At 43.3% G+C, this 20896-nt stretch overlaps 2 protein-coding genes across 3 annotated transcripts in view; both read right to left on the bottom strand.

The window, feature by feature from the left end:
- PDGFRL (platelet derived growth factor receptor like) overlaps nucleotides 1-2160 on the bottom strand; it is a 61024-nt gene extending 58864 nt beyond the window's left edge. Inside the window, exon 1 of the mRNA XM_045879724.3 lies at nucleotides 1981-2160. Coding sequence (XP_045735680.2) covers nucleotides 1981-2035 — 55 coding nt within the window. The 5' untranslated portion in view covers nucleotides 2036-2160. The remainder of the gene's footprint in view (nucleotides 1-1980) is intronic.
- Nucleotides 2161-12430: 10270 nt separating this feature from the next.
- Nucleotides 12431-20896, bottom strand: part of SLC7A2 (solute carrier family 7 member 2) — a 64234-nt gene continuing 55768 nt past the window's right edge. For both annotated transcript variants that reach the window (XM_045879728.2, XM_045879729.2), the window contains exons 11-12: nucleotides 20124-20232; nucleotides 12431-17603 (exon numbers count right to left, since the gene is read on the bottom strand). In XM_045879728.2, the coding sequence (XP_045735684.1) occupies nucleotides 17407-17603; nucleotides 20124-20232 (306 nt within the window). In that variant the 3' untranslated portion in view covers nucleotides 12431-17406. The remainder of the gene's footprint in view (nucleotides 17604-20123; nucleotides 20233-20896) is intronic.

The raw sequence follows: 20896 nt of genomic DNA, 5'->3' as shown, positions 1-20896 counted from the left end.
GTGCTTCTCCCTCTGACCCTCCTCCCTCTCATGCTCTCTGTCTCCCATTCTCTCTGAGATAAAAAAAAAATCTTTAAAAAAAAAAAAAGAAATGATCAGAAAAGCAAAAGGCAGAGGCACAAGGCAAGTCATGGGCCTTGCGTCTGCAGTGTGTGTTTTGGGATGGACAGGGTGCAGCATATTCCAACCCGCCCATCAGAGACTGGCACTGGAAGGGCTTCTGTATATGCCTCTCTCTTTGGCGGGTTCCTGGCCCAGGCAGCCACATGATCCTCAACAAAGAAAAAAACAAAACAAAACAAACAACAAACAAAACACAAAGACATTCTTAATAGGTTTAGGAAAACAGTTACATAACTTAATGAAGCAGATTTACTTTTCTAATTATGGAATCAATATTTTCTTGATAACTAGTCTATGTATACTTTTAAAAACAAGACCACAGTACCAGTAACACACCTAAAATATATCAATTATTTCTTTTAAACTAGCCTTTGTGCTCAACTTTCTCTGATTGGCTCGTAAAGTTTTATTGTTTATATGAATTACATTTGACTTAAACAGATGCTAACTGACGCAGGCAGATGTTTGTAATCATCTTCATAGTCTGGACACCTATTGGCTGGGAAGGATCTGGGAGGCAGTGGGTGAGCCTGCCTCCTGACCTTGGGAGGGAGGCATCGTGGGTGAACTGTATAACCAAGTGAGTGGGCTATTTGAAGTTATTTTGTCTGGCCATCTCCTGCCCTATTTAAAAAAAAAAAAAAAAAAAAAAAAAACAGATTCTGCGTTTCTGACACTTGAGCAGTCACATACAAGGACCTGCCAGGAGCCTTTTAATAGTGCATTTTACAGTGTGACCTCCTGCCAAGCAGAAGCTCCTGGTGCAGAAGCATTGCCTCCACTTGATTCAGCAAGTCTCCGGGGCTGGAGGGTCCCCACCTCAGGTTCAAGCCCAACGACCATCTTGGACTTTGCAAACTAGACTGTGGTTTTGGGGCGCAAATGCTTCCATTTCATGGGGAAATACAGGAACTGCTCACGATTGAGTAGTGGATAAAATGTGAGCCAGGTTGAGGTGGCTCCAGAGTGAGATTGCATAACAGCAAAAGCTGCTTTCAAGCAAAACTAAGCAAAAAATCGTGTCTGTAGCTGAGGAATTCCATGGAAGGTTCCAGGATACCAGGATGTACCCATGCGCCAAATGTACCGTACAAATAAATAACACTGTTTGAATACTGGGGCCAACAACACAAATGCTAAAGTCATATATAAACATAGATATAGATACAAGAATACACATACACACACACACACAGCCTGACTCCGGTTGTGAGTCTAAACAACAAGTTGAGCCCAGGACAGGCACACACTCAAAAAAATAAAGAGGCACAAGGGAGCCCATATGCTGTACAAAAATGCACTTTCTTCATCTTTTCCCAATCAGTTAAGAAGTGTTAACAGCTGCTGGTTTTTGATTAGGTAGATCTTGCAGGATCCAAGCCCAAGGTCGTAGACGAAACAAATCAAGGACTGCAGTTAGGAGGACGACACTTCAAATTTTGCCAAAGATCCAGCAGTTGCCTTGCCTGGGTGGCACCGCCCTCGGAAGCGGAGATCCGGGGAGAAGGCGCGCTCCCGCCGCCACCTCCCAGAAAGACACGTTGACACTGGGGGCTGGACCAGGCGCTGGCGGGGGATGCTCGATTTGCCCGCCAAGGGCTTTCGGGGAGCGCTGGGGCGGTCCTAGTGGGGACCCTAAGGGAAGGGGTAGGGGCCACTATTCCCAGGGGAGCTCCGGGGAGGTGGAGAGGGGGTCAGAAGAGGCAGGTGCACCGGGCGGGGCCAAAGCCAAGCCTTGGAAAGTCAAAAGTTCTAAAAAGAGCTGGCTGGAGGACTGTGGGCTGCGGGAGGGCCTCGGTCGGGGATCGAGGCTAAATGAAGGCACAAACTGGGTAGTCCCCGCCCAGGGTCACTCACCTTCCTCGAGCGCTTCGTGCACGAGCAGAAGACCAAGCAGCAGCCAAAGCTTCATCTTCAGGGCAAAGGGCGCGCGGGCAGAGGTGCTGGGACGGCGGCCGGAGGAGCACCCGACGGCACAGGGCAAGGGCAAGGGCGCAGGGGGGAGGCGGCGGGCGAGGGGCGTGTCGGGGCGGGCGTCTGGGACGCCACAGCTGGAGGATTCTGTTTCCTGAGGTGGAAACCAGTTTGGGGGAAAAGTTGAGTTTTTCTTTTCTTTTTTTTTAAATTCTGTGTAATGTGACCTCTCCTGCCCCCTGGCGGAGCAGTGGAGAGAGGCGCTCTTTCGTGTGCATTGGGGAAGGGCTCAGGGCAAGATGTCAATTACAACAGTCATTCCTAGAATTTCTCCACCTGTGCGTGTCATCAAGTTCACGGACTTCAACGAGGCCCAGTGTAATCCTGCAGGTGCCGATGGGGTCATGTTTAACCACAATTATCCAAATGTCACCAGCACTCTCAGGCAGAGCTGGAATGCTCTGTAAAAAGTGCCCCCTAAATATTTGTTTATTCCCAGGTCCGCCACTTGCACTAACAAGACCATTGCCCTCAGCGGTTTTTGCTGTTGCTGTGTGTCTGGCCAGAGATGGGCTCTGCACCCAGCCCTGTTCCTGCTGGGCACGGGCTGCGGAGATGTTAGAACCCTGGGGCTCCCAAATGCGGAAGCTGGCCTTCCATCAGAGGGACCCACAGCAGGCTAGCTCCTTCCTCAGTATTCCAGCAGAAGTTTTGGAGAAAGGACTCAGGCATTTTTATTCAGAAGTCCCATTGCCTTACACGACACTCAATTGGGTGTGCAGGAGGGACTGTGCCAGAAAAGAGTTCCAAGTAACAGCATCAGTGCCTCTGGCCCCCCAACACATACACACACATCTTTCCAGGGCCCCTGGGGACTCAGTCTGTTAAGCGTCTGCCTTCAGCTCGGGTCATGATCCTGGGGTCCTGGGATGGAGCCCTGCAGCAGGCTCCCTGCTCAGCAGGAAGCCTGCTTCTCCCTCTGCCTGCCGCTCTCCCAGCTTGTGCTCTCAGTCAAATAAATAAATAAAATCTTTAAAAAACGAACAAACAAACACATCTTTCCTTCTGATTCAAAATCAGCACCTTGGGCTTCTTTTAAATGTACTATCCATATTCTCTCAGGAGGCTCCTCAATTCTAGCAAACTCTTCCCCAGCCCCTTCAGGTTAGGAAACCCAGAGAGGTTTGTTGGTGCTCCATGGACCCTTCTGTGAGCTTCTCAAAGCATGCTGAGGAGGTGATTAAAAGGAAAAGGAAATAGTTTTGCAAACCAACCAACAGATCATTAAATGCTACATGGTCTAGTGGCAAAGTTCAGAGGGGTGAGCAATCAGTGCAGGTTGGAGGAGTGATGGGAACTCACCGGCTAGGGCTCGACTTTGGCAAACAGAGGAGGGAGTGCAGGGGGCCTTGGCCTGTGGTCAGGAGAGCGTGGACCAAGGCACAAAGCAAGACCTGGCTGGGTAGTGCCGGCTGGCCAGGCTGGAGGGGTAGCTTCGCTGTGGGAGTAGTGTGGGGAGGAGACTGAGGCAATAGCGGGGGGGAGGGGGGTGTGCAGGAGGTGGGCTGTGGTGGGTTGGAGGATTTAGCGTTAATGTGCCCCTCTGCAGAGAGGGTCATAGGTTTCTGAGCTTGCAGACTCCTGTGATCCAAGCAGCTTGCAGGTACGTTCCCCCAGGTGAGGAGCAGGGCCTGGACCTCTAGCCCACTTCATTCAAACGTTACCATTCGAGTGAGCTTGATTCAAAATAACAGGAAGGGGACTTCTCCCTCAGCACTGAAGGCATGAAGTTCAGCACAAACCAGTGCTCATCCGCCTCTTCATGCCGGAGGAAGCAAGAATTCCACCTACTGTCACCAGCTCTGGGGCCCGCTTCGCTCCTTGGGGGCGGTGGAGAGAACAGTTGCCTGGGAATACAGGAGATCAGGGCTCAGGTCCCGACACTGCCACAAACTCTCCACTCCTCCCTCAACTCCCTCCGCCTCTCTAGATTTGGGCTCTCTCCTTGGTAGAGGCAGTGAACTAGATGATTATTTCCACATGTGTTTACAAGGTGTGTCCTGTTATGACGGCAGAGACCTCATTGCTATTTTACAGAGTGGATCCCAGCGTGAAGACATGCATTTGAACCACCATAATGGGATGTGTCTCCTTCTGGGGAGCACACACAGGAGTGCCAAATCTGCCCGGTCTGCCCCCAAGGAGATCCCTTTTCATTCTGACTCCATGACGCTGACAACTTCACTCTTACCCAGTGGTCGAGCCTGGGTTCAGTCTACACCTCCTCTCCCCCACTCCCCAGTCTCCAGGCCCTGCCTGGTCTACCTGCTGACTGCACCAAGGCCACCCCTCTGTGCTGTCATTCCTCGCTCCACAGCCTCCTAGTTGATCTCCCTGCCCCCCCTTCTTGCACCCCAACAATTCCAGCAATTACATCTATGTGCGAATGATACTCTAAAAGTCTAACCCAATTGAAACTCTTCAAAAGCCCTCTGGGAAGGCTGGGACACCCAAGTTCACGGCCCTGCTGGCCTCTCCAGCTGTCTCTCTCGGTGCCACTCTCTGTCATGCCCTCCACACTAACAATACACTGCCCTCGCCCACCCCCAGCCATCATTGTGGGTCCACTGCTCCTGTGGTTCCCTCTGCCCCAAATAGCCCCCTCCCCTGTTATACACCCGCCTGCCCTCTCACCACACCCCAGATCCTGGCCTCCCCTGCCCTCCAAGACTTGGCTCAGATCTTGCCCCCTCCCAGCTGGGCTTAGCCCTTCTCTGGTAATGAAAACTTCTATCATAGCATTTAGAACAAAAGGCAGAATTTAGCTGTGAATCTGGTTATGCTTCTTTCCCCTGCACTATTCTATGAGTTCGAAGGCAGGAATTGTGTCTTATTAAATTTTGTATTCCACCGCCAGTTTCTGGAAAGTAATAATAATTTGTTAGGAAATTACTCTGTTCCAGCAGTGCATAATCACCGTTTCTTGTTGATCCAGTTGAAGGTTGAGGATTCCCTGGAAGCCTCAGACTCCAGAAGAGTCCAGATTCACTCAGGAGCTCTTTCCACCAGCCCCTGCAGCTCATTGACGAGGAAGAGCGAGCAGATGGCCCCACACAGGAAGAGAACTTGCATTAAGAGCTGCACTCAGGGGGCGCCTGGGTGGCTCAGTTGGTTGGGTGACTGCCTTCGGCTCAGGTCATGATCCTGGAGTCCCGGGATCGAGTCCCACATCGAGTCCCACATCGAGTCCCACATCGGGCTCCCTGCTCAGCGGGGGGTCTGCTTCTCCCTCTGACCCTCTTCCCTCTCATGCTCTCTGTCTCTCATTCTCTCTCTCTCAAATAAATAAATAAATCTTAAAAAAAAAAAAGAGCTGCACTCAGTTGTTCCACCTGTTTTCTTTTATTTAAAGAAAAATTTTTTTCAAAATTACTCAACACACTTAAAGATACTTAAAACCTCCACAGACTTATATAGGACAGAAAATGATAAAAATAATAAAAACGCCTTTTCTTGTCCCCTACCCTTCCTGCTAGCTATGAAGTATTCCAGAGGCAAGATGCACCATAACTTCACTGTTATCCTGTTGATAACTAGTTTGGTTGTTTAAAAAACTCTTGTACAAAAAATACTGCAGGAACTATTGTGATCCAAATATCTTGATGCTCATGAATATTCTATAAGATAGATACCTAGAAGTGAAATTATTCAGCCAAAGGCCATGGTATTTCATATTTTTGGTGAACGCTGCCAATTCTACAACCTGGGGTGGGTGGGGTGGGGTAGGGGTCTCATGCTCTTTTTTTAAGAAAAGATTTTATTTACTTATTATTTATTTGAGAGAGAGAGCACGAGCAGGGGAGGGGGTGGGAGGGCAGAGGGAGAAGGGGAAGCAGGCTCCCCACTGAGCGGGGAGCCCAGGAGCCGGAGGGGCTCAATCCCAGGACCCTGGGATCATGACCTGAGCCGAGGGCAGAGGCTTAACCAACTGAACCACCCAGGCGCCCCTCATTATGCTCTTTTAATTCCCATTCCTTTTGTTATTATTGAGAATGAGCGTTTTATCATGTTTTTATTAGCCACTTGTATTTGCCTATTTTTGAAAATTGAGTTATTTTTATTATTGTCTTATGATAGTAGAATCTTAATATATTCTGGTTCGTAAGCTCTTGGGGTGTTATACATATTGCAGACATTTTCTTCTAATCCTCTTCTGGTGTTTTAGTTTTGCTAATGGTGCCTTTCTGCAAACAATTACAACCAATGTTTAGGCAATTACATTTTCAGTAACTTCTTTCATGGCTTCTGGGTTTTGTATCTCCTGAGGTAGGTCTTTTCTGCCTCCAATTATCCAACTAGTTTGGTCTTTTAAAACCATCTATAATTTTTTCTTTCTTTCTTTTTTTTTTTTTAGTATCACAAGTTAGAAATCTAATTTTATGTGTTTCCAATTGGATGGTCAATGTCACATTATTATTTGTTAAATGATTGGTCCTTTTTCCATCTTTTAAATAGGCTTTTCGTGTATTAAATTACATATGTACATGGGGCCATTCTGTTTTATTCTATTGATCTCTTTATTTATACCTCTAGAAATATCAGACTGCTTTAATCAGTATTGATTTCTAGCATGTTTTGCCATTTGTTTTGGCCCGCCTCATCGTTCTTCTGTTAATTATCATTGTAGATTTTCTCTTCCAGATGAAGTTTGGAATCAGCTTGTCGATCTCCATAAAAACTTTATTGTGTTTTGATGATGATTGCATTGAATTCATGTTTGGGGGAAGAATAGTCATATTTACAATATTGAGACTTCCCACCCAGGAATGTTATAATATTAGCTTTCAACTTACTCAAGTCTACTTTTATGTCCCCATTATATTTTAGAATTGGTTAATGCTGGTATTAGGACAACAGTTTTAGAATTCTGCATTCCCAGGTATATATTGTATCAAATACTCTTTTGCTAAATGTTGGCTACCTAAATGTGTGTGTGTGTGTGTGTGTGTGTATGTAACTACATAGTTAACCCTTATTTAGTTATAATCACATAGTTATATTTTTCCATGTAAGTCTTGCTTGTTAACAACAAGCAATAATAATAAGCAAGGCTTATTTCTTACTTTTGCTTGTTTATTTGTTTTGCTATTATGAATGACTTTCCCCCAGTACCTTGTCAACTTGGTTAACTGGTACATCGAAAATAATTTTGGAATTCCGCTTTCGCAGCCTCTTCTCCATCACATACACTTTAGATAAATTTAGGTATCTAAACTTACCTGAAGTCTGTGTAAATGGGCTGAACTGTGTTCCCTCCTCCTTCCTAAATTTAAATGTTGAAGTCCTAAACTCCAGTATTTGGAAATACAGTCTTTAAAGGGGTAATTAAAATGCAGTCATTAGTGTGCCTGGGAGGCTCAGTTGGTTAAGCGACTGCCTTTGGCTCAGGTCATGATCCTGGAGTCCTGGGATTGAGACCCACATAGGGCTTCCTGCTCAGTGGGGAGCCTGCTTCCCCCTCTGCCCCTCCCCCCTCTCATGCTCACTCTCTCTCTCTCAAATAAATAAAATCTTTAAAATAAAATAAAATGCGGTCATTAGGGTGAGTCCTAAACCAATATCACTGGTACTCTGCTAAGAGTAAACATAGACACAGGCACTGAGGGAAGACCATATGAAGATATCAGAAGACAACCTCCTACAAACCCAGGACAGAGGCTCAGAAGAAACCAACCCTGCCAACGCCTTAATCTCAGACTTCTAGCTTCCAGAGCTGTGAGGAAAATACATTTCTGTTGCTTAAGCCAGGAGTCTGCGTTACTTCATTATGACAGCCCTAGGGAACAAATACTCTATTAGGATGGGAGCAAAATTTACAAGAAATATAGGGGCTTTTCCAAGACATGTAGCTGCTTAATCACAGGCTTATTATCCTTGAATGAGACAATCTCAGGATGACTGAACTTGAAAAATAAAACTGCCAAAATTGTATTTTTTATGGGTTGTATTTCACTATAAAAACCCATTTTCTTCTTCTCTAGGGTGAGAAGGAATTTTATTACTAAAATCTCTGTTTGCCTTGGTCTTTTCCGTTCTTCCTCCAACAATTGCTGGACTATTGGCCAATCAAAATAAGCATTTTTTTTTACAGCATTTTCCAAGTCCAATACAGCTCGAAGCCTGGTTTCCTAAGGCATGATTAATTTTTGTGTGTTGGTATCTGATCACCTTAATGGTGACCCTCTTATTAGTCCACATAGCTTTCCACTGATTTGGGGGCTTTTTAGATAAATGATCATAGTACCTGCAACACCCACTTTTTCGTTCTTGGTTAGTTGCTGCCCATCTGCTCCCTCCACCTCACGGTACAGCAACCTCTAATGCTGGTCATCCACGGACCCCCTACCTCACGAAGCACAGAGAGTCTCAGGGATGGGACAAATCCGGGAGTCCCAGCCTTCCCTAACCATCAGATACTGCCTGATGGAGGCAGAGGAGAGGTTGCAAACACAGCAATGGCTTTTTAAAAACCAGTGTCCAGGGGCGCCTGGGTGGCTCAGTTGGTTGGGCAACTGCCTTCGGCTCAGGTCATGATCCTGGAGTCCCGGGATCGAGTCCCACATCGGGCTCCCTGCTCGGCAGGGAGTCTGCTTCTCCCTCTGACCCTCCTCCCTCTCATGCTCTCTGTCTCTCATTCTCTCTCTCTCAAATAAATAAATAAAATCTTAAAAAATAATAAAAAATAAAAATAAATAAAAACCAGGGTCCAGGGAAGCAGTGTCACCCTTGGGAGGAACCAGCATTACTTGAGGGTCTGTGCGTTACTGCCTGTCTCTGAAGAGCTGGTACAGCAGCCCCCAGCCCTGGCTTAACAAATGACAAGCTGGGGAAAAAAGGAGGAGTGGCGGAAGGGACGAGCAAAAATCAGGAAATGGAAGAGAGAAGTGAGTGGGATCAGGGGTGGGGAGCGGGCTGCCCCTGGAGACTTAGGTCTAGAGAAGCGTATTCCTTCCAGTTGTCTTTAAAAGCACAGATGTTACACAATGTGTGTCTCAGGGACACAGAATCAGCACTCACTTCAGGTTACCAGAGTGAGGTCAGCATTTCCATTACGATTTCCTTGTTGGTGAGTTATTTTGTATGTTGCACGTTCCTTGTAAATCTTAATTTATAATAGTTGTTTATGACTGCTCTGTCCTGAAAAATCTCCCTACTCCTCTGCTCCCTCTATTCTTGCTTCCCCCTGCAAAGTGGTGAATAGCATCAGGAATTTGTTAGGTAAACCAAAAAAAAAAAAAGTCCAAAATCAGGACATTTCATTTCTCGAACTGGTCTTCGCTAACTATAGAAATACAACAGGGACACTTGGGTGGCTCAGTCAGTTAAGCATCTGCCTTCGGCTCAGGTCATGATCCCGGGGTCCTGAGATCAAGCCCCACATCGGGCTCCCAGCTCAGCGGGGAGCCTGCTTCTCCCTCTGCCTGCCGCTTCCCCTGCTTGTGCTCTCACTCTCTCTGACAAATAAATATATACAATCTTAAAAAAAAAAAATACAACCAAGATGAATTTTAAAAATTTTTAAAAATTTTTTAAAGATTTTATTATTTGAGAGAGAGAGAATGAGCAAGTACAAGCAGAGGAAGCTGCCAGCAGAGGGAGAAGCAGGCTCCCCGCCGAGCAGGGAGCCCCTTGCGGGACTCAATCCCAGGACCCTGGGATCATGACCTGAGCTGAAGGCAAATGCTTAACCAACTGAGCCACCCAGGCGTCCCGATGAATACTTTTTTAAATTAATGTTTCAAGATTTTAGCAGACGCTAACTTAGTGGTTTTAAACACCGCCCTGAAAATCCAATAGAATGCCAATCATCATCGATGCTCCCACAGCCACTCATCAAGAGACACCTAGAGATCCCAGAAATTTGGTTTACTTAAAATAGGTGAAGCAAGTAAAAGTATTTTCCTAGCTCCAGGATATAGCATGCTGTAAAGATGTATTGCCTGTCTATTGGTAACAAGAGCCTTTAAATTTAGGCTAGGGGAAGAGAGGTGACTCTAAGCTAAAATGTAAGTGACTTAAAACCTCCATCCTCTCCTTCCTTTTTCTTTATTTAATGGTAAACTATCAACGATCCTGTGCCCATTTGTTTTCTCCCGTTTACTTGCCCTACATGCTCATTTTCTGAAAGTGTCTTCTATCAGTCCTTTACAACTTGGTGCCAAGTCAATGTTTCAGTTCCAAGAACATTGGCATCTTAAGTCTGATTTCTACCAGGGCAATGAATCCCTTGGTCCTTGCTTGAAGAAATGTCAGACATCAGTGCACAGATGGAGGAAGATTTCGGAGATCTGGAGACTCAGCCACTGGGAAACGTATGTTCCCCATTAGTATAGTACTTTAGGGTTAAGGGATCCAGAGCCCAGAAGCAAGCCTGCTCCCCATCAGGGAGATATGGGCCCACTTTGAGCTGTAGAGTACTCCTGGGTAGTACAGTCTGTCTGGTTTTCCTCTTCGTGTTGGCTGCTCCGGTTTTATTTATTTTTATTTTTTATTTAATTAATTATTTATTATTTTTAAAGATTTATTTATTTATTTTATTTATTTTTTTTTTTAAGATTTTATTTATTTGCGAGAGAGAATGAGAGACAGCATGAGAGGGAGGAGGGTCAGAGGGAGAAGCAGACTCCCCGCTGAGCAGGGAGCCCAATGTGGGACTCGATCCCGGGACTCCAGGATCATGACCTGAGCCGAAGGCAGTCGCTTAACCAACTGAGCCACCCAGGCGCCCTATTTATTTATTTGAGAGAGAGAATGAGAGAGAGCATGAGAGGGAAGAGGGTCAGAGGGAGAAGGAGACTCCCCGCCGAGCAGGGAGCCCGATGCGGGACTCGATCCCGGGACTCCAGGATCATGACCTGAGCCGAAGGCAGTCGCTTAACCAACTGAGCCACCCAGGCGCCCTAAAGATTTATTTATTTGAGAGAGAGAGAGAGCGTGTGCACACCTGTGTGTGAGCGGAGGGAGGGGCAGAAGGAGAGAGAATCCCAAGCAGAGACCCCACTGAGCGTAGAGTCCGATCAGGGCTCCATCCCACTGCCCTGAGATCATGACCAGAGCCGAAACCAAGAGCCGGACACTTACCCTACTGAGCACCCAGGCGCCCCTGGCTGCTCTGGGTTTAGTAGAGGGCAACAAGGACTCTTTACCCAGCGTTTACTGGAAAAGTTCAAGTACATCAGTATTGAGCTGAGTTTCTTTCTGGATAGTTTCACCCCTACTTTGACCTACTCTCAAAGACAAACTGAGATAACGTGATAATGGGTTATTTTTGTACGTCTTTGAGATTTTTTTTTCTGAGATATTTTATAGAGTGAAATGAATTGCCTTTTCCCCACAGATGGGGACTTCTCAGTACAATCTCTTAGCAATCCATGGGCTTTGAGCCCTTCACCTGAAAAGCAAGCCTATGTGTGTGGCCTTCTTTAAAGGACACTAGGAGATGGTGTTTATCGCTGGGGTTCCTGGCTGGACCCACAGCCCAGACACAGTTCCTGGGGGATCACTGCATTCATGTGACCACGTGGTAGCAGGACAGATGTGGGGCACCAAAACCTAGTAACGATTCTTACAGCCAAAAATTACATAAATTAGGTTTTAGGCTTCTGCTTGGTAAATGCTTTGCTATTTTAGCTTGGTTTCCAATGCTGGTTAACTGATACTACAGTTTTCTTAATTCAACATGGTGGTCCTTCCAACTTACTAAAATCAATGGGAATTAAGTATATACACAAAGACATTTCAAAATAACAAACTAATTCAAGAGATTTGAAATTTTATGTAACGTTGAGCCATGTCAGAAAGCTCTGACTCCTTCCTCCTGGTCAGAGGTTCAAGAGGGTTGAAGTTGGTAAGATTTCTTTATTATACTGTAAAAAACGTATCAGTTGTACATAACTGATCGCCAATTACTAGAGGCTATGATTTGGTAAAGGGAACATTGAGGAAGGAGCTTCTTACAGATAAAAGCAATGAGACTGACAGTTGAAGTGGTGGGATCTCAGATGTGTGGTCCTGGGATGGCATTCTTCAGGAGCAAGTGATAGTTTTTAGGGTGTGCCATGCGGACTGAGGGTATGTGGAAACATGTCTTTTATCTTACAGGACTTGGTAGTCCCCATGTAGTCCCTAGGCTGCCAGGTGAATATTCTTGATGTTATAATCATTTCAGTTTAGATTGTACCACATTTCTGAGCTTGAAAGCTCTCCCAATTTTTTTAAAGAGAAGTGTGAAATGTATGCTTTGGGTATGTGTGATACACAGGCATATTCTATTATTACAAGTCCTATTGCAATTTTTTTTAAAAAAGTACATGGTCACAGTAGAAAGCCTGTCTTACAGTGGTAAAGCAGCAAGAGTTTTTATTTATTACAATTCTAAAAAATAATCCAACTTTGTAAGTAGAAAGGAACTCTGATTATCATTTGAAACATTTAAATTTGAAATTACCTACTAAACAGAAAATCTTTACATATAGACAAGTCCAATGTATCTGTTGGGTTTTACAGACATAGAATTTCTGTAGGGTTTTGGGCCCTATCAACAGCTTCTATTAAGTACAAGGACAACAAAATAGAGCAATAACACAATGGGGCAGCCCTAGTGGACACCAAAGATGAAGAGCCCATTAACCAGGCCTGGGCCAGAGAAACCCACCCTATAGGCAATACAAACTCTCTAACAGCTGAGCCTGGGCCCATGCACTTTCTACCACAGGGCTGTCCATGCCCATATGGGGATTGCAGTGGGCCAGATCCTATGGTACCAGTTCCAGGAAGCAGCCATCCTTTCCAACCTTTCCTAGAGGATCCTTATCATTGACTGTTGATGTGTCCCTGGGATGGATGTTCAGGGCTGAAATTAAGGACCCCAAACTCCTAACTTGCATATTCACTTCATATCTCACTGTCATCCCAAGATCCCACTCAACAAGGGTAGTTATGGATGCTTACACTTTGCAGGCTGCCTGATCCTAGAACCAGCCTGGGCTCTTGGTCATGATCCCCATGGGGCACCAGTAGTCACAGAAGGTTCTTTAAGGCCAGAGATTATGGCAGTGGCTTCAGCCATGGTGAATAAAACCTCAGTATGTTACTCACAGCCAAGAGGGTCGCCAGTTGGGTTGAGCCATAAGAAAATGCACTTGAGATCAGTAAGACTAAACTGTATACATATAAGCAATAATGAATGTTACAAAAACCAACAACCACAAAAACAGAGCAGGGCTCTCAAAATCCAGAAACTAGAAATTCATTTAAAAATGTTTAAATATAATTATACAAAGAGAAAAAAAAAATCTCAGCTAAACAACAAAGTCAAGCAACCTTATTTCCAAATCTACATGGCTAAAAAATGACCTGTGCTGAACTTTGGTACTTTTTCCCTTGATATTTTAGGACATGTGAGAGAATGTAAGTAGAAAATGTACAGAGAAGGCGCTAGCAAAATAAAAAAAAAAAAAAAAAAAAAGTTAATCCCCCTGTCCCCAAAGTTCACACTCATCATGTGAATTTTAATACTTCATGATGTTCACTCTAAACCCAATCCTTTAAAATTCTGTGGAAATGGTATTTGGGTGTTAATTTACAGTTGCTTGAATCACATCAGGAGAAAATCAGGCAGAGAACATCATGAGCTACATCACGAGGGAGAGCTACAACGTTATCATGTGCTTTGTAATCTCAGAATATGCCCTGATTTGCAAAGAAAGAGGACTGACCTGCTCCTCTGGCATTATCAGAACTGGAGAGCCGTAGTTTTCCTTATTCTCCCTGCTAAGCATTCAAATTAGTTTAGAAAGGAACTAGGTAAATACAGAGTCTGATTCAAAACAGGCTGAAAAACTACCTGAAAATAACCAGGACTTAGCAAATAATTTGGCTAATTTTTAAAATTAAAAAAAAAAAAGTTAAAAAAATCTTTTATTCAGAAAATTAAAAGAGAGGCTTCTGTATTTTAAAGCAAAATAATTCTGCAAGAGATATTTTCTTCTAATTATGGTTGGTAGTAGTAAAGTTTTAAATATATCAATGCTAGTTTTTCTTCAATGTATATATCCTAAATGATGTTTTCGGGGTTACGAAGTTTTCTTGATGTTTATCTCTGGGGGGAAAATGTGAATAAGCAAGAATCTGTATTTCAGTATTTATCAAAAGTTGTTAAGTTTTCTCATGAATAGGGTTTGAACTTGAATTTGTATAGCTACCTTTTTAAATGTAGGGTAGGCAGGGCCTTTCTGTGGTTATTCACAAATCATCTTTTCCCTTTTTTGAAGAGTATGATATAAAGGTGCTCTGATAGGAAGTTTCTCATTGAAAATATTAAGAAAGCATATTTCCTAGTGTAAGAAAGAAAAGTAATTTAAACTGTTTTTACTCAATCACAATTAAGAGAATGTGTGGTATGCATTTTTTTCATTTCTGGAGAGGAGTTTATAGAAGTGTGATTGATTACTAGTCGTATCTGTACAAAAACATTTTGGTAATCCTAAGAAAGTAAAAGCAATATTTTGTTCCAAAGGTTATGAATTCAGATGTAGAAACAGGGAGGTGGTAAGAAACCTGGTAGAACTGGCTTTTACTAATAAACACAGAGCAAGACAGAGATGTCAGAAAAGGTGCCTCAGAAATAAGTAAACAGAAAACCCTAACACCTCCTACTCCTACTCCATTTCAGATTATAAAGCACCTGTTACAATGTACTCGAGTTTAGTGATTCCACATTAGATACATTATAAATATATCTTTCTTAAAGAATCTATAGAAAATATCATATATATAAAATTGCTGTATATTGCAAAATAGTTTAAAACCTAAAAATTTTGTATAAGCATACCTATCAATATAAAATATTATTTTTTCTCCACATCAATTGGGTTTGTTTTTATCCATACAATTGTATCGTTTCCAAAGCCCATCATAAACCCAACCGACTTATACACTGTTTGAAATACACAGACATATACATAAATATATACACACACACTCATACAGAGATATGAGCACACATTTGAGTCTTCACAGAAAAAAAGCACAATCACCAACAAAGCATCTCTTCATAGATATTTGTGTTTGCAAAGTGTTTTAATGTGGAAAAATAATTTTTAACTAAATTCTGCTCCTAATTGAACACAGTGGGCATAAGAGTTTTAGCTGCCTATCACATTCTAAATAAATTTCTTGATTTTGTTACAAAGACTCAGATATTTATATATGAAATTCCTTATGTTCCCTTAAGGCCTAATCTATCTCGATGAGAGAATAAAAGGTGGTTCTCAGTGTAATACTATAACAACAAGGATTTAGGATCATGCCTACAGTCCTTACCAAAATCTTGTACTCCTTGAGTATCCAACTCTTCCTCTCCAGTAAAACATGCTTGAAAGAGAATTCTGGGCTTCAGATTTTACCATGCACCCTGGAAATTGTGGAATGTCAGTACTGAGCTCTAGATCAGGGAGGCTCCAGCACCAGCAGCCAGAAACCCAGGCTATCTGTTTATCTGATATTTAACCACAATAAACTCTTGGTTAGACGAAACGATCACAACTTGCTCTTTAATGGCATCAGGAAAACAATTAATCTCTTGGAAGAGCTATTAGGAAACAAATGTTTTCCTTGCCTTTGGATTAAGCCGGTCAACTGGTGAGCTTGATAACATTCATCCTGGGAATGTAACCCGTTGATGTGTAAGTATTTAGCCCCTAGCCTCACCTAGTAAACCATTTAATTATTTGTAAGAAAGCTAATTCATGAGAAGAAAAGCACACTGCAGGTAAATAGTCCACTACGAGAGAACCCTATGAAGGAAAATATAGTAATTAGAGAATCTTACATATAAAACAAATCATTTATTCCTTAAAGGTTACTGTGTTTATATAGCTTTAATTCAATTAGGTTAATTTTTTAGCTTGAGGTTTTAAATAATCATGTATTTAGCCCAGATATTTTATTCCCCAACCACTGGGAATGGGGTATTGACAGATTTAGTGTGGTCAATTAAAAATAAATGAGATAAAAAGTGCTAAACAACTTATGGGATGGGGAAGGAAAACATCCCTAAATGTTTCCAAAAGAAACATCAAAGGCAAATTAGATCCCAAAACCTCAAATTGGGGCAAATGCAATTTAACATCTGAATAGGCACTTTAAACTCAGAACAGGGACATTTCCTCTTCTTGTATCCCTTTGTTTCTTTCCTCTTTGGCGTGTAGTAAAAACATAATTTGCTAGTGTAGCCCCTCCTATCTAGGACAAGACAAAACAATAGGAACAAAGGAGTGAATTCTGTACCTGATGAGGTTTTAAAAAACAACTGAACTGTGATTAGTTATTAAGTAAAAGAGAAAAGTGTAAATCGTTCTGCCAATCGTGTGATCCGGAAAGATTTTACTGGCTTATCGTATGTGACTTTAAAGACAAAGATGCTTGGTGTCTACTTACACAAGCATTTGTCTGACTCTGATTTTCAAATACACGTTCATCGCTGCCACTTACACAAGCTTTCCTGCCAGGGGACCACTTGCATCTTCTAGCGGAAAGGGTCCCAAGTAGATCACACATACTGCTCTCAAGCCCCTGCAGGGACTGAGGAAGGACCACTTCTCTCAAAAAACAACAGCAGCTGAAAGGGGTGCTATCAGGTGACCCAGAGAGCCACTCCCGCCCTGGGTAGACCGGCGGGACGCAGACACGCCTGTGGCTGAAGTTGTCGCAAACTGCCATACTTTATAGAAGAAAAATCTGGATTAAACCCACTGCTGGCACTGATGAGTTATAGAAAAGGCTCATTTCTTCTCCCCTCCTCTCGCTCCTGACCAATGACAGACACCGGGATGGGTGATTGCGTTTTTAGCACGTTCTAATCGACATTAATGACACCTAATAAGGAAAAGCCATGGTTATTTCCCCAAATGCACCAGGCACGTCCAAAGCACTTTTCTATTCAGTGATTACTTCCATTGCAGCAGTATAAGCCACCAATTAATGGCAACACCAGAAAAATATAATGCAGTCAGAGTGAAACACAAACAACTTCTAACATTCATAGACCCCAACGTATACATACACACATACACACATGCTCCCACTATTGGGGGGATATTCATCGCTGAGGAGAGAGCTTAGGAGGTTTCCCCAGGTACACAATTCACCATCTGAGGAGGTGCTGTCCAGGTGAGTAAGTATAAGTTAGGGTGAACTATGTCTGCAGCAAACCCATGGCAACCTAGCACGACGATGACACTCTGTCATGGTTTACTCCATGTAGGGTATGTACGGTAAGACTGTGGACCAGCTCAGCTCCTGCGGGCGTTAGCATTCGCTCATCTTTTCGTGGAATATGAAAGGTAAACTGAGGTTTCTTTGCTGCTGCTCGTTTGCTTGAAAGGCAGATTTTTCTTTTGTTGCGGCACCGATGTTGTCTGAGGAAGTCTCTTCATCGTCTTCCTCCTCTCTCGGATTACCCTCCAGGCTGTGTCTGATGCCATAAGCGAAGTAGATCAGGAAACCTGTTAGAGGGAAGGAAAAAAAAACAATGTTTTAAGTATGTCAGAAAATGCCTGAATATGGAAAATGTAATATAGAACCTAATGGGGTTTTCCCCCTCCTCTTTCTGGGCTATTTTAGGACAGAATGCAAGTCCGGAATACCCCTGCAGAATCCCCAATGGACGCTTTCCCAGTAGAATGTGCTTCTGCATTTTTAACACCCAATCTTTGTTGAATGTATGTTTCTCCCAATTAAATGTTTTTCAGACATTTATGTTGAAAAAAATTATATTTATTTTCTCAAAACTCAATACTATACTTTAAACAAAGGGATATAGGGTAAAATCTCAAATTACATCCCAAACACAACTGGTGGGTTATCGGAGTCACAATCAGGTATTTTGGAAAACATGCCCTGTGTAAACAAAGTGGACATGGGCATGCTTTACACGTGTTACCGTCACCAGGAGAGGCCAAATAGGGGCGCCTGGCTGGCTCAGTGGGTTAAGCGTCTCCCTTCGGCTCGGTCACAATCCCAGGGTCCTGGGATCAAGCCCCGTATCGGGCTCCCCACTCAGCGGGGAGTCTGCTTCTCCCTCTGCCTCTGCCCCTGCTTGTGCTCTCTAACTCTCTCGAATAAAATAAATAAAAATCTTTTAAAAAAACAGGAGAGGCCAAATAATTATATACAAAGCAATTGATTATCAATAGCCATGCTCATTGGGAATTAGAAGGGAAGGTTTTATGTATCCCCACCAGATAGTTTATTACTTTCATGTAGGCATTTTGCTCTGTTTTAGTTATAGATTTAAAAATTGGTTGAGAGTTTTGGGTTGATGAGAAATGCTTTATAATTTTCCCATCTAAAATAACGAGAAGTAGGCTGCCAATTAGCCTTTTGGCAGGTGCTATGGTTAGGGATAATTCTGCTTCCTCTCCTGTCCTCAAAGTTTTAAAGAACCAGCCCTCCCTGTCCTCAAATAAAGGTACCACCATCACCGTTTTACAAAGAAGCAGGCACAAAAATGGGCCGAGGCCACAAGGTGAATAAATGGCACAGTTGGATTCAAACACAGAGAGGCTGGCTCCGAACTTCATGCTCTTAACCAAGATCAAGTACATTAAACCACAGTGGTCTGTGTCTGAGGAGAGAAGCAAGGGCTCATGGAAAGGCAGGAAGCATGCTGAAGTTCTCTGCCAGACTCAAAAGAGATTCTTCCGGGCTCAGAGGAGGGGAGTGAGTTCTACAGGTTTGGACTCGGCTCCCTGCGAGCACGTGGGCCGGACCCCAAAGGAACAGGCTGCATGGTTGCATCCCAGAGTGTGGAGCTGAATGGCAGAGAGAAGCAACAGAGCCACCAACCAGAAGCGGCCACTGTGACCAAAAGAGAGAACAAACTAGTGTAACCCGTGTGGAATGATAGCCTGTGACCCAAGGCACCAGCCCCTCAATTCCCTGGCACAAGGTAAGGTCCCCAAATACGGGCAAAACTCTAGTGTGGGTATGGGGAGATGAGCAAAACTGATAGCGGTTAAATCTCTCATCAATTCAAGTGGATTGGTGGCTTAAATTGAAATTGAATTAATTTCTAGCCAAAGCAAACAATTACATACACCAGCATGAACTTAGGTTCATTCTTGCTAGGGCAACGGGAGGACTGTCAAAAAGCACACTCTTCAACTCTTCAGGTGACCCAAACCAATGCAGACTTAGTGCTCCTTTCTCCCTGCTTCACCTTACAGACATGTCTGTTCACATTTTTAAGACAACTGCTCAGGGCCTGGGTGGCTCAGTCCTTAAGCATCTGCCTTCAGCTCAGGTCATGATCCCAGGGTCCTGGGATCGAGCCCCACATCAGACTCCCTGCTCCGTGGGGAGTCTGCTTCTCCCTCTCCCACTCTCCCTGCTTGTGTTCCCTCTCTCTGTGTCTCTCTCTATGTGCTGTGTCTCTCTCTGTCAAATAAAAAAAAAAAAAATAAGACAACTGCTCAGTGCTTTAGTTACACCAAATGTAAACTCTCATTTTCTAACTCAATTTTCACATGGGAAAGGAATCATAATAAAAAACCATGTAGTAGAGATATAAATAAGCTCACTCATCTTATTTAATGCTAAATCCCAAGGTTCAAATAATAAGAAATTTAGATAACAAAAGAAATTTTTTGCTCTTAGCTCATTCAAAATGTCTTCAGAAATCCACTGGGACTGGAAAGAACTGGCTTTGGAATCAGAGTCTTGCACTGCCATCCACAAATTCAATCCCTTGACTTTTGGAGGCTTTTTTGGTCACCCATTAAGTTGGAGAAAAAGAATCTACAGGGTTCTACAGGATTCCTGGGAGAATTTAATTAAAAAAAAAAAGGTATCTGAAAACATTTGGAGAAGTAAGGACTCGGATGATCTAAAATTTGGGAAACGAAGAAACTGGCAAAAACCCTTTATTTCCAAGAAGGGGGAGGGGATGCATTTCTGTAATCACAGAGCATGAAATTGGGAAGACAGAACCACGGCTCAGAAAGCTAAAACATTAAAAAACCTACCGAGTGCCATCCAAATGCTAAATCTTATCCAAGTGTCTGCGCTCAACTGGACCATCAGGTAGATGTTCACCAGGATGCTGAAGGCTGGCAAGAATGGTAAGAAAGGAACCTAAGGGGGGAAAATATCTTCTTAAATGTACTCAAATTTGGAAAGTACATTCCTCAGACTGTTTCAACGTGGTGACAACTATTTTGACATATATTTTTTCACACTGTGTCAGTAAGTTTATATTCTTACAAAAAGGACACCCAGAAGAAAAAATCATTCTTGTAGAGTCTACTAAAGGGAGTGTCACAGTCTATACTACTCAAGTGTAGCCCAAAGCAACAGGGGATTTCTCCGGCCCGCTAACATCCGTATCATCACCAGATGCAATTGGCAGTAGGGTTTGGTTTAGATTAGGGTTCCCTGGTTTCATTCAGATGGCAACAGGGCATGCCTCTGCAAGTCTGGGTACACACGGCATCTGAGAGGGATCCTTCCAGGAAGCTCTCTTCAAGTCCAAACCTGCTCCTCATTCAAATCTGACAGGATAATTATAGCAGAAGGGCTTTTGGTGGGAATAGTCTTCTTGCAAGAGGACTGAATTTCTAAAATAAAATATTCTACTTATTCTTTGATACTATAGATTACTTGACAAGAAATTTGTTTACCATTATAGATAATAACGCGATAGGAGCATATTCAAGTTTTTGAAAAGCCATGTAGGGAGAATCCTTATGACAAAAAGAACATCTCAAAGAACTGCAACACTCTTGTTCTTTACTGGTTA

Source organism: Mirounga angustirostris, unplaced genomic scaffold (assembly GCF_029215605.1).
Source record: "Mirounga angustirostris isolate CCGP_5_RB_7025 unplaced genomic scaffold, mMirAng1.0.hap1 SCAF_2, whole genome shotgun sequence".
Classification (NCBI taxonomy): Eukaryota; Metazoa; Chordata; class Mammalia; order Carnivora; family Phocidae; genus Mirounga; species Mirounga angustirostris.
The sequence above is the reverse complement of the archived record's forward strand: the minus strand, read 5'-3'. Positions and strand labels throughout refer to the sequence as shown.